The sequence below is a fragment of the Culex pipiens genome, chromosome 2, assembly GCF_016801865.2.
Source record: "Culex pipiens pallens isolate TS chromosome 2, TS_CPP_V2, whole genome shotgun sequence".
NCBI classification, from domain to species: Eukaryota; Metazoa; Arthropoda; class Insecta; order Diptera; family Culicidae; genus Culex; species Culex pipiens.
In genome coordinates this window covers 40714490-40730896 of record NC_068938.1, presented here as the reverse complement: position 1 = coordinate 40730896, position 16407 = coordinate 40714490, and the positions used below count along the sequence as shown (strand labels likewise).

The 16407-nt window shown below is 38.9% G+C and overlaps 4 protein-coding genes and 1 non-coding gene across 6 annotated transcripts in view; 2 read left to right on the top strand and 3 right to left on the bottom strand.

The window, feature by feature from the left end:
- Positions 1-216: 216 nt before the first annotated feature.
- Positions 217-1372, bottom strand: LOC120420046 (L-xylulose reductase). The gene is made up of 3 exons (XM_039582957.2): positions 1180-1372; positions 861-1113; positions 217-804 (listed from the first exon to the last, which is right to left on the bottom strand). Exons 1-3 carry the CDS (start codon positions 1229-1231, stop codon positions 381-383), a joined length of 729 nt encoding a protein of 242 aa, XP_039438891.1. The 5' UTR covers positions 1232-1372; the 3' UTR covers positions 217-380.
- Positions 1373-2653: 1281 nt separating this feature from the next.
- Positions 2654-4115, top strand: LOC120420105 (transcription factor A, mitochondrial). The gene is made up of 2 exons (XM_039583056.2): positions 2654-2849; positions 2935-4115. The coding sequence occupies exons 1-2, from the start codon at positions 2788-2790 to the stop codon at positions 3653-3655; spliced, it is 783 nt and encodes a 260-aa protein (XP_039438990.1). The 5' UTR covers positions 2654-2787; the 3' UTR covers positions 3656-4115.
- A 3518-nt stretch (positions 4116-7633) lies between these two features.
- LOC120420096 (uncharacterized) lies at positions 7634-9076 on the bottom strand. 2 transcript variants are annotated; one of them, XM_052707492.1, is made up of 3 exons: positions 8879-9076; positions 8120-8817; positions 7634-8006 (listed from the first exon to the last, which is right to left on the bottom strand). In XM_052707492.1, exons 1-2 carry the CDS (start codon positions 9045-9047, stop codon positions 8159-8161), a joined length of 828 nt encoding a protein of 275 aa, XP_052563452.1. In that variant the 5' UTR covers positions 9048-9076; the 3' UTR covers positions 7634-8006; positions 8120-8158. The 2 variants fall into 2 exon arrangements, with proteins under 2 accessions (XP_052563452.1, XP_039438980.1); XM_039583046.2 differs by having other exon boundaries at positions 7634-8817.
- A 2309-nt stretch (positions 9077-11385) lies between these two features.
- Positions 11386-16407, top strand: part of LOC120419662 (histone demethylase UTY) — a 115415-nt gene continuing 110393 nt past the window's right edge. Inside the window, exons 1-4 of the mRNA XM_039582429.2 lie at positions 11386-11721; positions 11887-11953; positions 12021-12414; positions 12531-12639. Of these exons, the coding sequence (XP_039438363.1) occupies positions 11660-11721; positions 11887-11953; positions 12021-12414; positions 12531-12639 (632 nt within the window). The 5' untranslated portion in view covers positions 11386-11659. The remainder of the gene's footprint in view (positions 11722-11886; positions 11954-12020; positions 12415-12530; positions 12640-16407) is intronic.
- On the bottom strand, positions 12767-12838 carry Trnae-uuc (transfer RNA glutamic acid (anticodon UUC)). The gene has a single exon. It is a non-coding gene; the product is annotated as a tRNA-Glu (tRNA).

Below are 16407 nucleotides of genomic sequence, written 5' to 3'. Positions count from 1 at the left end.
TATGTTGAATATCGAATTTGCGTTAGACTTAAGAAATCGTGGAGAAAATTCCAACAATCTTCTACTATAAGACGGAAAGTACCAATAGGAAGGCAGCAATCAGTTTCAACAATGCGCACATTTTAGCATCTGACTTCATCTGACCACATTTGTATCCAGCATTTCGCGCGCTGAAACAACAAAATAGTCATCACAGTAGCATCAACAAAACTTCAGTTTAAAATTTACTCGGTTCTGTACCAGATTTAAGATCATTTCTATGTTTCTCGTCTCGTGTATAAGCAACAACTTAATTGTAATAGAGTTACAACAAATGAATAATAACGGATTTATTGAATGAACAACATCTTTTCCATCTCCAAACAATTTCCGAAAATCCCTCAATTTCCAGCCAAATAACCACCTTCGACTGCCAGGCACTGCCCGTTGATGTAGGACGATTTTTCGCTCAGAAGAAACACAATAGGTTCCACAACTTCGTTCACCTCCCCAAACCGCCCGAGCGGTATCTTCGACTTCAACGGATCGGCCTTCACGGGATCGCTCCAGTTATCACGTCCCATGCGCGTTAGAATCACCGTCGGGTTGACACTGTTGACGCGAATCTTCTTCGGGCCCAGCTCGATGGCCAGACTTTTGGTCATCCCGTCCAGGGCCGCCTTGGTCATGGTGTACACCGAGTGACCCATAAAGCCCTTCAAAGCGGCCAGCGACGAAAGATTTACGATACTCGAACCTTCCGGCATTTTCGGGATCATTATTTGCGATACATTGAACGCTGCCTTGATGTTTATGTTGAATGTGCTGGAAAGGATTTTTTAAGCTAAAAATCAAACAAATCAAATAAACCCCAATCATACTCATCAAAGTCCTTCTCGGTCAGTTGATCGTACGGTTTGATGATCGCAATTCCAGCGTTGTTCACCAAACCATCCGCTCGGTCAATCTTTGCCAGTGCCGTCCTAGTGGCGTTCCAATCGCTCAGATCAACCGAGATCGTTTCGATCGTAGGACAGTCGGCCTTGAGGGCCTCCAAAGGACCGGCCGATCGCGATACGGCGACCACCTTGGCACCCATACTGGCCAGCGTTTTGCACAGCTCGTTGCCGATGCCTGTTATCAGAGGGCGTTTAATAATCGTTCGTTTGAAGGTCATTGGTAACACCTGGAAATACGTACCCTGTCCGGCACCGGTTACCACAATTTTCTTGCCTTTTAGGGAGTTGTTCATGTCGAGTTTTATTTTCAACCTGCGCCTAACTATTAGCTTTCTAGAAAATTAATTTAAAACGATGTCCTGGATGCTCTTCAAATTGTTCACGCTAATCTTATCAAGCTGGTTTGTAAAGTCTACAATAGAGTCAATCTCCGAAGTTGTGTACAAACAGCGTATCTCATTATAAACAGATGCAGTGGACATTTGTGTGCGTTTCATTCTCTTCGGATTAACCTTCTTATGCCATTTTTCCCAAAAACTATTTTTCATGTTTGAAAATATATTTTAAGAATTTTTTGTGAACTTTATTAGGTCTTCGTTTCCTCTTTAAAGTTGTTTATTTTAATATTTTTTGCTTGTTTTTCTAGGTTTAGAATTAGCACTCAGCTAGCAACATCTACACTTAGAAATATGTACCTCCTTGCAAAGACTTTTGAATTATTCTCAGTTGAAAGATTCTCCAAATCTCTGAATTGCAAATGATACATCCTGCATTGAATTTTGCTTGTTTTACTCACTTTTAGCTTGAAATGTTTGCCTTTAGGTTGAAACAAACTCTGGCAAACCCACAAACAGCTTCAACAAAAGGGGACACTTTAAAAAAATACTCCAGGTTTGATTAATTTAAAAACAAAAGATAATGACCCTATAAAATACAGAATGACTTAAAATAACTCATATCAAAAACCCCTTAATAATTTGTAAATAATTTTAAAAATCAAGTTTTGTAACGAGTTGAATACAATGTTTGTTTGCCATCAAAAATATGAATACACTCAAACCCCGATGGTTTGACACAAACTGTTGTCAAACGCACGGGGTCACTTTTTAGTTTGACACCCCTTTTAAACGGAGTTCACACACACTACAAAACGTTTGTTTTGATAATGTGCGTGAGCGCCGTGTAAAAAGTGACAGATCGTCACTTTTTAGTTTGACTTTGACCAACCAACGGGGTACAAACTAAAAAAGTGTCAAACGAAAAAGTGACCAACCACCGGGGGTTGGGTGTATGAAAATCTTTAGCTGATTCTGGTATTGATGGATATTTTCTCTTTACCAATTTGATGTTTTATCTTGATCGGTTTCTTACTAGGTGCGTATTCTACATTAAGAATTTAAAAGAGTTAGTTTATTTGACCTTTAAGGCTACAAATAAAAAAAATCAAGAAAGTGAAGGTGATTTTCAGATTAGTTAAAAAACAACAATATTTTTTGGCCGCAAATTAAATGTGATGATTTATTAACTTGAAAAATAAAATTAACGACCAGTTTTTTTAAGTTTATTTGAAAAATATCCGTTTTTTATCGGTAAATACAATGAATTAATTAAAAAAGTAATTTCAAAACTTTGTTGTACGATTACATTATTCTTTTCAATTCTTTTACCCCTCGGCGTAATTACGCATCGCGCCGGCCGAAAAAAAGGTAAACAAAGCGTACAAAACGTCAACCGCGCGGAGCAAATCGGTTCTCACGAGACGCACTCGCGCGTAATTTATTCGCATTTATCGAGCTTAATTTGGTTTAACTAAAAGTTTGCACACGTAAAGTTACCACAAACCATCAAAATGCAGATGAGCGTCCTGTCGCGGTTGTTCAGTTCCACACGCCTGTGGACCACCAACATCCGGTAAGATTTTCCACCTAGGGCCTCCTGCTGAAAGGTTATGTGAGTGTGTTACTTCATCGTTTGTATTTTTGTTTTCCCTTTCCAGCTCGCCCGGTTTATGTTCTGGACTGAAGACCTCAGCCGCTGGTGGTGGAGAAACGGCGACCCTTCCCGTCAAGCCAAAACGTCCGGTGAATGCCTACATAAGATTCCTCCAGAGCATTCGGCCTGCGCTGAAGTCCAAAAATCCGAAAGCATCCCCCACGGAGATCTCCAAGCTGGCAGCCGCCCAGTGGCAAGTGCTGGATCTGGCCAACAAGAGCAAGCTCGAGGTGGAGTACAAGAAGGATCAAGCTGTTTGGCTGCAACAGAACGCTAAATATCTGAGCCAGCTGACCGACGAGCAGAAGGAGGAAATCCGCCAGTCCCAGGTAGAGAAATCCGAAGAGAAGGCCAAACGCGAACACCGCAAGCGCGTCAAAGACCTGGGTAAACCCAAACGACCGTTGAACGGGTTCCTGCTGTACTGCCAGGACCAGAAGCCAAAGAACCTCACCCGGGACGAGAACCGATCCCAGATCAAGTCCCTCTCGGAGCAGTGGTCCAAGCTGAGCGAGACCCAGAAGGAACCGTACCAACGGCGAGCGGCCGATGCCGTGGCCAAGTACCGCGAGGAAATGCTCAAGTGGGAAGAGAAGATGATCGCCCAGGACAACATGGACGTCGTTCGCCGGAAGAACGTGCTGATTCCACCGCCAGCGAAGGACGCCGCTCCGCCGACCAAGTCCTCGAAGGCCGCCGCCGCAGCAAAGCCGCGTCCCCAATAGGAACTCGGGTGTCCCTATCCGGAGCACGATACCGTCACCTCGACAGCTAAATCAGATCAGCCGTCTTCTGCCCGAAGCAGCGAGGCAGAAGTTGCAAAACCACCGGATAGGGATACGGGCGAACCAGTCAGCAGCATTAGTATTAAGACGAACGCAACACAACAACCGAAGGGGGAGGAAGCCGCGATGGAACAGCAGCAGAAGGGTATCGTTGGCAAGCTTAAGTCCATGTTCAAATTTTGACGGTGGTCTCGGTGGATGGATGGTGTGTTGCTTTTACTAGTGTGGTGGTTGTATTTTTGAGGAATTTTTGTTTGCATTTTGCGCACGGAAACTGTCCTTCCAACGAATTTTCAGTTAAATTCGTTAAAATGTTTGATTCAAATCGAAAATACGATCATCTCTATCTTATACCTAACATGTTTGCCATTCAAAGTAGAAATATACCTAATAAAACTAATATGATTGGGGTTTTACTGTTTTCCGAAAACGCCATTTAACATTGCCGCTTAGCTTCTATTTAGCATTAAATCGATTGTGGTTTGGTTGAGCGTTTTAGCAGAATGCATTACTGTGAATACAAAGAGACGAGTTGTTCCTTTTAATTCCGCTAATATATAGCGGAATTAAAAGGAACAACTCGTCTCTTTGTATTCACATTAAATCGACTTAAGAAGTGGTCCTCAACCGGCAAAACCTCTAGGGCCATTATGGAAATTTGCCGTTACTATCTTACTACGGGCCGCATGTAAAAAAAACACAAAATAACTGGAACGTGACTAATTTGAACAGTTTGAAAGTTGAATTTCGAAAAACTTGCTTTTTCCACATTTTTTTTCATTTGATTTTTAAATTTAATGAAATGGTTTCATATTTTCAATTTTTTCACAAAGTACAGTCCCGACTCAATTATCTGAAGGCTGAAAATTTCACTCCAGAAATCAAATCTTCGGATAATGATGAAATATTGTGAAAATGAATTTGGTAATTTTTAAGGACATTCAAATTTACCTAAAATAGGGTCGCAGAATTTGAATTCGATGCTAAAAGTAAGAAAATGAAAAAAAAACGAAAATTTTAGATTTTGTTGTTCGATTATCCGAAGTTTCATGCAAATCCTTGGATAATCAAACTTCGAATAATCGAGGCTTCGGATGATCGATTCTGGACTGTAAATAGATTTGTCAAAAAGTTTATTTTTTAAAAAGGACCTATAAACATATGAAACACAATAGCTTTACAGGGTTGTTACGGAGAAGTCGCAAAAAAAAAAAATCCGCGCCAAATCCGCGCCGTCCCAAAACCCAATCCGCACGAAATCCGCGCCATATTAAAAAAATAATTTTGCGCGATAAACATACAACAGAGTTTCATAACAATTACAATTTGTATGAATTAACAAAGAAAGTATAACTTGAGAACAAAAAAATAACTCGTTTTATGTTTAAGGGCTCCGTCGGAAGGAACGCAAAAATCAAAAACGTTTGAATGATATTGTATTCAATAAATACAATTTTAAATCCAGAATGTTGAAACGCCCAAAATTATATGGAAAAAAATATTTTTGCTGGGATGAAGTAAACCGTGAATTTAAGAATTCTCGCTTACTTTTTCAAAAGGTCCTATGTACATAGGAAACCCATGGCGCATTGGTTGTTTTGAAAAAGTAATCAAGAATTACAAGTTTTTGTTCCATTGACTGTTTTAATTTTCAATTTTTTAAATATTAATTTTTGATTTTTGGAGTTTTGAATTTTTTTTAATTTGGATATTTTGTTTTTTTTTGTCTATTTAAAAATCTAAATTTTTCAATTTCAGGATTAAACAACTATAAAAATAAAAAATAATTGAATTTTTGAATTTCTGAAACTTTGAATTTTGAATGTTGGAGCTTTCATTTTTGAATATTTTGATCTTTAGATTTTTTTTCCCCAAAAATGTTTAAATTCAGAAAACAAAATCTTTCTACGAGTTAAATCCCATCTAAAATCAAAGGCGGAAAGCCAGCTTCTGTTACGTTCAATCAAGCTCATATTTGGGATTTTACAGGATTTGGCAACAGTACGCCCACCAGAACACCCCCCGATTATTTTTTGAAATTAGAATGTCTATATCTTCAAGAAAAGCTTGAAATATTGTTCAAAAGAATCAAAATTGAATGTATCCAGTATAAAATAAACAATAAATAAGGTTAATAAAGCATCACATAAAACTCAAAAGAAATTAAATATTCAGAGTCTGTAGCAGATTAAGAAATCTTCAACAAAAATAATCTCTTCTTAAAGATTATTTCGACGTTTCTTATTTAGAAATTACAAACAAACATTTTCAGAAGAAAATTCAATTTTGTTTCAGTAACAACCTCTAAGGAATCGAAGTTTTTCCACAAACAAAAATTATCGTGATTTGTGATAATGTTTTTCTTTATAACTTGAAAGTCAATTATTTTATTTTTAAAAAATGCCATCCGCGCGAAATCCGCGCCTAAACAAATTTAACCAGCAAATCCGCGCGATCCGCGCCGTCCGTAACAACCCTGTTTTAGGACCTTTTTTTTTTAAAAAAAAACTCAAGAAATTTACTCTTAACAATTTTTATTTTTGGAAAGTAATCAATTTTTTAGTTTTTTTTTGTGCATTGAACTTTCTTTTTCTAATTTCAATGCTTTTCTTTATAGTTTTCAAGAATTTTGAAATGAACATTTTCAGAATAGGATCTACACTGTCAAACACGAAAAAGTGCGAGTTTGTTTGCGGTAGTGTAATAGCTCCTTTACATTACAAAATAATCTTTCGTCCTTGGATTCTAAATTAAGTAGAATCCTTTTCATTAACGTTTAGTTTATTGTTTAGAATCTTTGAATGATCTTTAAGTAACTTTCAAATTGCCGTTAATATCAGAAATAAAAAGTTCAAGAGTTCTGAGCATCAGGTTGAATTCTGTAGACCACTTCGGATCTTCCTCCAAATTCAGATCAGAGCAGCAAATCTGGACCAAATTTAAGCATCAGAAAAAAGAAAAGTTAGAGAAAAGTTTATTTAACTATGCTCAAAGTTGAAAACTCTGAATATGGAAGTTACGAGAAAACTTCATTTTTAGGAAATTATATTCATAAAAACTAAAATAAGAAAAAAAACATCAAAACACCAATGAAGCGGTAGGAGCTACATAAAAATAAAAAAAAATCTGAGGATTGATAGATTTAAAAAAAAATATTTGCAAAAAATGAGTCAAATCAATATTATTTATCTGGAATTTGTCTTGGAAATGAAAACTGACGATTTAGGAAACTAGACAATTTTTATTTACACTCAGAGATGCAACTGCGTATTGTTTTTTTGTTTTTGTTTTTGTTATTTTTTTTTTATTTTTTAATGCGAATGCTAGAAAATGTAGGCAGAAAATAAAATAACTAGGAGAAATATGCCCATTCTAATCACTCTAAGCCGTTCGACCAATTCTCATCACTATTGCCGTTTGCCGCTATTAAATCAACATTTTCAGATGTATCAACAATGAAGAGTTGCTTGCTCACTTTTATTTGAGCTATTTATTACTTTGGAACAGTCAAAAACACTTTATGAAAGCTGTAATTCATGATCAAAGTGCTGATAGGCCGATAATAGAAATAGGCTGAGAAAGGGTATGATTCCCCTATGTATTTGTTTTCAAAGCTTGAGCTGAGCTGATTTTTTTTGAACTTTATTGATCAGACAACTGGTTGCTGAGATGAAGCTTCTCCCTCACAGAGTTCCTTACAAACATTGCAACAAGGCAAGTTTGTAAAGTGTTTTAACACTGTTTTTTCACAAACTGTCTAATTATTTTATACTGAAAAAGCAGTCGATTTGCAAAAACGTAAAGACGTACTTAAAATTTCATAAGTTTGCCAATATATTCAATATTAAGTCATTCATTGTCTAACTAATCCTAACAACCTATCGAGGGACCATGTTCGGATGACTAAAAACGCATGCATAATTCCCGCGATTTACACTAAACCGTCTTTTTCGTAATATTTAAAAAGATGAAAAGAAAGAAAGAAATAAACAGCGCGCACTTCACAAGCTACTCATAAACTTCAACCGTTGCGCGATGTGCTCGATTAAAGTGTGTTTTGGTAGTAAATTTGTTCTCCACAATAGTCCTTCCGTTCTCTTGCCTGCCGCTTGTAAATTTATCCTATACAATGGTTGATTTTATAATTTTTCGTCTTCGCAGCAACGTTCCGCCTGTTCCTGGCCGGGCTCTTCCTGCCGCACTGGGACGAATTCTTCGACGAGTTCTCGTGACACGTTTCACGACGATGTTTTTTGTTTGTTTTGTTTGCTTCTCCTCGAATGAAATTTATCTGGCGCGTTATTTAGTTGATAAATAAACACCCAACATTTAAAAATAAAGTGTAAATTCCTCCCAAATTTACAATTGATGACACACCTAGAGTGATGAAAAATCCGGACTTACCCTTGTACCGTCGACGTTTTCTTGGTTGATTGCTTGGCTTTAGGACGCGATGGGTTGGTCCAGCTGGTCGTACCCGAGCACGTAGCTGAACTCGATTCCGAGCACGAGCCGGCTCCACAGCAGATGGGTCGCGACGAAGAAAAACACGAAAAAGGCCACGTCCTTCAGAACCTTGTTGATGGTCTGGGTCAATTTCAGCAGGAACTGGGAGTACCGCTTCGGGATGCCCCCGAGCAGGAACACCACGTCCAGGATGGACGCCTGCGGTTCGTACGTTTTCAGCAGCAGCATCTCGACCGTTTCCCAGCCAAGCAGCAGGACGAAGACGCTCCCTCCGATCCAGCGCTGCTGGCCGGTGGCAAACAGCAAGTACACCAAGATCGCTAGCAAGGCAATGTGAATCTTCGTCCGGAGGAACTTGACCAGTCGGGATTCCGGCACGGGAGGAGGTCTGCTGGCACCTGTGGTCCCTGCAGTAGGTAAATCTGCCATATTTCCAAAGGGCATTCCACCCGGGAATCCATTCGGTTGTGCCTGACTGAAGGAGTTCAACAGGGAGAAAATGTCCCCGTTGGGGATGCCTGCCGGAGGAAAACCCAGCGGAGGAACAAACGGGCTAAGCTCCGGCTGCTGGTAGACATCTCTTTCATCCTCCGGATCCGGATAGATTTCGTCTGGCGGTTGCACCTTCGGTTCCTCTGAAACAAACAGGATCAATTTTTAATGACTAATACACCTAAAATAGCCTCGCAAAATTACCTGCGACCAGCTCGTTGTGCTCCCGTCCCGTTATTTTGGTCAGGCGATTGTTCGAGTTTTCCAGGATTCGTTTCCGCCGGGCCTCGCGACGGGCTGCCATCTGGTCTGCTGGGGAGGTGGCCGGTTTTGGTTGTTCCGGTTCCTGCTGCTGCTGCTGTGGTTCTTCCATTGTCGGGGTTGTAAACTGAACAAATTTCGGGATTTGTGCGAGGGGAACTGTCAAAATTTTAAACTGTTTCGTCGGTGAGGCACAGCGTTGGGGGGTCCAACAATTGGGTAATAATTCTTGCACCGTAATCAAAAATCATAACAAATTGTGGTACAGAGCGGATTCGTTAATTCGAATTTCGCTACTTCGAATGTCCGCTAATTCAAACGTATTCGAATTAAAAAGCACTCAAACCAGTTGTCAAACTGATGTTGACGTTTCAACTCCATTGTTCGACAACTTCCTAACACGTGGTTTCAAGCTTTTGACAGCTGTCAGTCGTTCCAATTAGCGAATTTGGATTCACTCATTCGAATTAGCGAATCCGCTCGTAATAGGGATAATTTGCAAAATCTATGAGAAAATGTCAAACCAATCCTGGATATTTATGGAACATTTTGAAGTGCTTCAAAAGACCTTTCGAATCTAGTTTCGAATGCATCTAAGAGAGTTGGAATTGATGAAGTTTTACGAAAATGTGAGCAATTTTAAATTTTTTTATGTTTTTTGGACCTCAAACTTCAATGCCCGTTTTACCCCACTTCCCTTTGTCGTAGAGGGTTCATCGGGCTCATATTAGTTTTTACACCGTGACGTCATTTGACAGCTCGTGTGCACTGTTTACATGGTCTTCGTCGATTGTCGACGAATTTCCCCGAACAAAATCGACGACCGCATCGAACTGTCCTAAGTCCATGTAAACAGTGCACTCCTTTCTAACCTCCAAATCGAGTCGGCGTAAAACCTAATTTGGCATGAGTTCATCTCATGTATACACAAACAAACGCTGAAAGTTTCATCCAAATCGGAGCAACTCGATACGACCTCCGCGCTGAGAATTTTGGCTCCAGCCTCGAGTCGATCTGGCTCAAGATCGACCCTGAATCGAGTCGAGGCTCGAGCCAAAATTCTCAGTGGGCTGTTTCACATTGGAGCAATTCTCTACGAAATCGGTTTTTTTTCTTCTAATTTTGATTTTTGTATTTTTCATTCCGGCTGAAACTTCTTTGGTGCATTTGGTATGCCCAAAGAAGCCATTTTGCATCATTAGTTTGTCCATATAATTTTCATACAAATTTGGCAGCTGTCCATACAAAAATTATGTATCAAAATTCAAAAATCTGATACACGGTAAAAAAAAATTTGCTGATTTTTAATTTAACTTTTTGTTACTAAAACTTGATTTGCAAAAAAACCTCGAAAAAAACACTATTTTTATTTTTTTATATGTTTTGGGGACATGAAATGCCAACTTTTCAGAAATTTGCAGGTTGTGCAAAATTTGTTTGACCGAGTTTTGAATTTTTGAATCAATACAGATTTAAAAAAATCGAAATATTGACGGCAAATTTTTTTTCAACTTTATTTTTCGATGTAAAATCAAATTTGTAATCTAAAAGTATTTAGTGAAATTTTGATAAAATGCACCGTTTTCAAGTTAAAGTAATTTTTAGGTAACTTTTTTGAAAATAGTAGCAGTTTATCATTTTTTTAAATTAGTGCACATGTTTGCCCTTTTTTGAAATTTTTTTTTTGAAAAGCTGAGAAAATTCTCTATATTTTGCTATTTTGAACTTTGTTGATACGACCCTTAGTTGCTGAGATATTGCCATGCAAAGGTTAAAAAACAGGAAAATTGATGTTTTTTAAGTCTCACCCAAACAACCCATCATTTTCTAATGTCGATATCTCAGCAACTAATGGTCTGATTTACAATGTTAAAATATGAAACATTCGTGAAATTTTCTGATCTTTTCGAAAACAATATTTTCAAAAATTTAAAATCAAGACTAACATTTCAAACGGGCCAAACATTCAATATTACGCCCTTCCCCTTGGAACGAGCTGTCAAGTAAGACCTTTTCTGTCAACAAGGGCCGCAATGTTATTTTTTTTAAATTGATTAAAAAAATCAATTTTGAATGGTTTGTGGTCAGCAAAATAAGCTTAATCGTTGTGAACAATAATCTCAAAAATTCAAGCTTAATTCTAGGAACCAATTAATTGTTAAAGATTGCAGCGATTTTTCAGTGAGGTTCGACGTGGAATCGCTGAAATTTTATATGACATTGATTAGTAATTTTTTTTCCCAGATTGGTCGATGAGGCATCTCCAAAACAGCCCAGTGAGCTTGCAATCCTTGCGTGGTCAGCCCCCTTTACACTGCACCGCGCGTATAACAGTTTGCCCCAAATTCACCACCTCCCACTGTGCGAATAAAAATCTGACGTGAGGTGGTGAATAAAGCGTGACAGCAAGCAAGACAAATCGTCGTCGAACGCTGATTAGTTTCAGATTTTCCCATCCGCCACCGCGCATCGTTGATTGTTTACGGATTCTGGATTACGGAGATTTCGGATCGTTCGCGTTTCAAGCTACGGTTCGCGCTCGGACGTTTTGGCAGTTGCGCGAGTCGCCGCGGATCTAGTGAAAGCGCCGATAATGCGCCGATAGTTCCGGGTCGCGTCGCGTCGCGTTTTTTTTTCTTCCACTTTGTTGTGTTGTGTGTTTTTTTTGAAGAGGGGGGCTGTTTTCAGAGTGTGTGACCGCGGAGCAGGGCACGGGAGCCCACAATGATTCTGGAAGAAATAAACATTTCCACCCAGGAGCTGCAGGCGCTGGCGCTGCTCGACAGGTTCGTCAAAGTGGCCGAGACTGAATGTTTGACTTTTGGAAGTCATGCAATGATAACAAGCTCAGCCATGGCTGAGCCCTTCTGTAGAACACTTTGACGTCACCGTTTTTAAACTGTCTTGAGCAACTTCTGGAACTAATAATCGTTTTTTCGGTTCCATTCCAGCCGCCAGTATGGATTTCTCAAGCTTTCGGCACCAGAAAACGACAAAAAGAAGGTGCTGGTGCTGAAGGTAAGTTGACCTTGAACTTCTCCACCAGCTCAAACTTGACTCACCTTTTTTTTCTCGCTCCCCGCAGGCCGTCAAATATCTCGAGCGAATGCTCATTCAAGCTCAGAATCAAAAGGAGCACCAAGGCAATGTCCCGGCGGAAGCCACGACAGCGACCAAAGAGTCCCCGGCGCCGGGAGACGAAGTTAAAATTAAAACCGAATCCACCGGCGGCGGTGTTGACCAAGCGCCGTCGACGGACGTCGAAATGACCGATCTTAGCGATAAGGTAAAAATGGAGGTGGACGAAGACGGAGGGGAGGGCGCTGGTTCTAAACCTACCGCCGCCGACGAGGACAAACCAACTTCGAACGATCCGTCACGGCCACCATCCGCTACCCCCCTAAAAGAGATCAATATCGACCCGAAAACGTACTGCAAATTGGGTCACTTCCACCTGTTGCTCGAGGACTATGACAAAGGTAAGAGAGAGGCCCTCCTTCGGAAGCTGCGCACGGTTCAAGGCCACGCCGCGTGGCTAAAAATAGCACCGCATTCTAACTAACCAACTCTCGTTCGCATTCGCGTTTCATTTTAGCCCTCTCGGCGTATCAGAAGTTTTACGCGCTCAAAAGTGACTACTGGAAGGATCCGGCGTTCCTGTACGGGCTGGGGCTGGTGTACTTTTACAAGAACGCGTTTCGATGGTGAGTACACGCGAAGCTTGTTCCGAGTGCGGGAATTCCCTCAAGCATTCTTTGTTGATAAGAAAGATTGATAAGGAATCTCAATTGAAGTACAAAACAAGCAATCGACGAAGGTGGAAAAAAGATTTTCCCATACCGGGAATCGAACCCGGGCCTTCTGGGTGAAAGCCAGATATCCTAGCCACTAGACCATATGGGAGATGTGCAGCTGAAGTAAGCAATTCACGAATGATTGAAATTTGAGATTCTCTTGAACAAATCCATTGGAAAACTCGAGTTATCAAAAACAATCGTTATCTCAGCGTAAATTTAAATAGGGGAAATATACCCTTTCTAATCAAACACTTATCTTCGTCATATGGAGAGTTTGATGCTCGATTAAAGCTCCAAAAATACTATTTAGGCTATAAACTTACCAGCAACAGCACCGCCTCGAGTAAGCACGCATATTTATGCCACTTACTGGCCAAAAAGATCAAATTTAATGCACTTTTGATCATAATTTCTATTTTGCGAGACCATTTCTCATCATTTTGGTGGTTAATGAAAGTCGCCATCGATATCTTTTCACTTGCGCTAACGTTTTCAAAGCGCTTAAGATATAAAATTGCTTCCAACTACCGACTACATGTTCTTTTGACCATTACTTAGTCACTCACTTGAAAATAATTAGCAAGCACCATCAAAAAAACAAACGCGCTAAGTCTTTTGACGTTTCAATTTTGACCACCCATTCTAATCGAAGGCTGAAGAAAACCGAGCGAGAAGCGAAGGCAAATAAAGAACAAAGGGTGGCCACCAACACCACCAGCAGCGCTTGTGGTGTTTCCAGGAAACTTTCTCTATAAATGCTACTTTTCGTGAGTGTTCGCTTAAAATTTCATCAATTTTGGCAGCACGAAGCAGACCCAAACGAGCGTTGGAAGAAAAAAAGAACTAAGCTGAAAATAGAAAAATGGGCGTGGCCCAATGCACTCAACTGATTAGAATGCCTTTTTGAAATATTTTTTTTAAATGCTTGTAAAAGGAATAGCTTAACTTTTAATAAAACTGAAAATAAACAGAAATGTTTACGAAAAGTTGCTCTACTCGTTGGTTTACTTGGTTTTAGTGAATTTCAAGGAACAATCCAGTTTATCCAGCATCATTCAAACACGACCGCTTATTAGGCTTAAAATGGGCATATTTCCCCTATGTATTACCGGTTTTCGGAATTGGACAAAATGTTGTATGGAACTCGGTGCAAAATTCGTTTTTTTTTCAGAACTAGTTATGTTTATCCAATAAATGGACTGTGCTGAAGAAATCTTCTTCTTACACCTTGTATAAACAACTATTTTGCAAATCCGCTGTGAAATTGTTAATTTTTCCTGTCTTTCGGGAAAAACGAAACGGCCTACTTTTTCTTGCCAAAAATAAAAACATTGATGAAAAGTAGTACTTTTCAGCACTGTTTTCAGTTGTATCATCTAAGGGAAATGTATGTAAGTCCATCGGTTTGTAAATAATATATTTTGGTTTGTTGATTTTAATGAATTTCAACCAACTGGTTAGAATTTTTTTCTTAAAAATAAAACTGTTTGCTTTTTTTTGCTCTTGTATTTAAAAGACGAAAATGTCAGACAAATACTTAGAATTTTAAATACCTTCAACTGATACACATACTTTTAAGTGTTATAAATGGAAATAACATAATTTCGATTGTAAATAATTTTACACATTTGACCCGCTTACTCAGTAAATCAGTAAATATAAACACGGCTTACAAATTCAGTTAAACATTTGCAAAAATGTAAAATTTAAGAGAGACCAGGCAAAATTTCCAAGTAAGCAAATAACCAAAGTAGTGAACTTGATTTTTTTTTCGAAAGTTCTGAAAGTTATAGGAATATAATAAAATAATAAAATATTTCGTTTTGCACAATTGCAAGTTTTCGAACAAATTACTGATTACCCTGAGGGCCGTGTCATTTTTGGATGTATCTGACCTTTTTCATTTTTAAGTTTAGTTTGACGTATAATTTTCGAAAACCCCATAAAATCAGGTACGTTGTACGTATAAACTGTAAAAACAACAACAAGTCTGTTTCTCGAGCAGGGGTAAATAACGCAGGAATACCAAATTTTAAGGGTGGCCACTCAAGTCGGGAAATCGGGAAAGTCGGGAAAATGTCGGGAATCCCAAGCATACTTGTTTGAAAATTATGTTTTAACTCCTGAATAATTTTGTAATATTTTGTACAATTCTGGAGTTTTTTTTTTCAAAAGGTCCAATAAACCAAATTTCCAGTTTTTGCTTTTTGGGTGTTTTTGAAACCGCCTTGAGTCAGGGGTATTAAAAACACCCAAATAGCAAAAAGTGAAAATTTGGTTTATTGGACCATTTAAAAAAAAAACTCCAGAATTTCAAATTAATTTCACTCATTTTTGCTTTAGTAACTTACTTTAAGTTTAAGGTTTTTTTCACTGTTTCAATATATTTGAGAATGAAATAGTAGTTTATGCAACAAGTTGCAAAAAGAGGATTTCTTCAGCACGAGTCGTACATTAATAGGAAAAGTGCTGAAAAAAACAAGTTTTGCAACGTGTTCCATACAACATTTTTTGCAATTTCGAAAAACACCCATCGAATGAATTTTTAAGTCAAATTTTCATGTATTTTATCAATAAATCGTTTAAATTCAAAAAATGTTGAAAAGTGTTACTTTTCAAAACAAGTGCTGAAAAGTGTTGCTATTCGATTCTGTTATTTTTGGTACAGAAAAGTAGGCTATTTCGTCGTTCAAGAATGAGAGGAAAAGTATACTTACTAGGATGTAACAAAAATGACTTATTGGCGGGCATTCAGGGGTTTGTTCCGGTGGGCATACTGAGCCTAAATCCCAAATATGGGCTTGATTGGGCGTAACAGGAGCTGGCGCTCCGCCCTTCAATTTTAAATGGGATTTAACCCGTAAAAAAAGATTTTTTCAAAAATGTCACTTTTTGAGGCGTTTTGGCCACCAATGCGTTTACCAAAAACATCACTGGCGTGTAGGCCAGATCCTTGCGCATCTTTTGGTATATATAACATTGAAGTTTGGAGCATCCTGGAACTCGGTACAGACCTTCAAAGTTTGGCATTTTTTCGAAAAATCGGTCCCAGCAAAATCAAATGGCGTCTCGGGCGTCGCGATGTGCGACGCATATCTTTTTTGCCGAGGCCGATTTTTCGAAAAAATGCCAAACTTTGAAGGTCTGTACCGAGCTCCAGGGTGCTCCAAACTTCAATGTTATATATACCAAAAGATGCGCAAGGATTTGGCCTACACGCCAGTGATGTTTTTGGTAAACGCATTGGTGGCCAAAATGCCTCAAAAAGTGACATTTTTGAAAAAATCTTTTTTTACGGGTTAAATCCCATTTAAAATTGAAGGGCGGAGCGCCAGCTCCTGTTACGTCCAATCAAGCTCATATTTGGGATTTAGGCTCAGTATGCCCACCGGAACAAACCCCTGAATGCCCGCCAAAAAGTCATTTTTGTTACATCCTAATACTTACTACTGTTTCACGACGGAATTGCAAAATAGTAGTTTATGCAACAAGTTGCAAAAAAAGGATTTTTTCAGCACGAGTCGTACATTTATCGAACGAGGTTTACCGAGTTGGATAAATACGAAGAGTGCTGAAAATCAAGTTTTGCAACGAGTTCCATACAACATTTTTTGCAATTCCGAAAAACACCCATTGAGTGAAATTTTAAGTCAAATTTGCATGTATTTTGTCAAA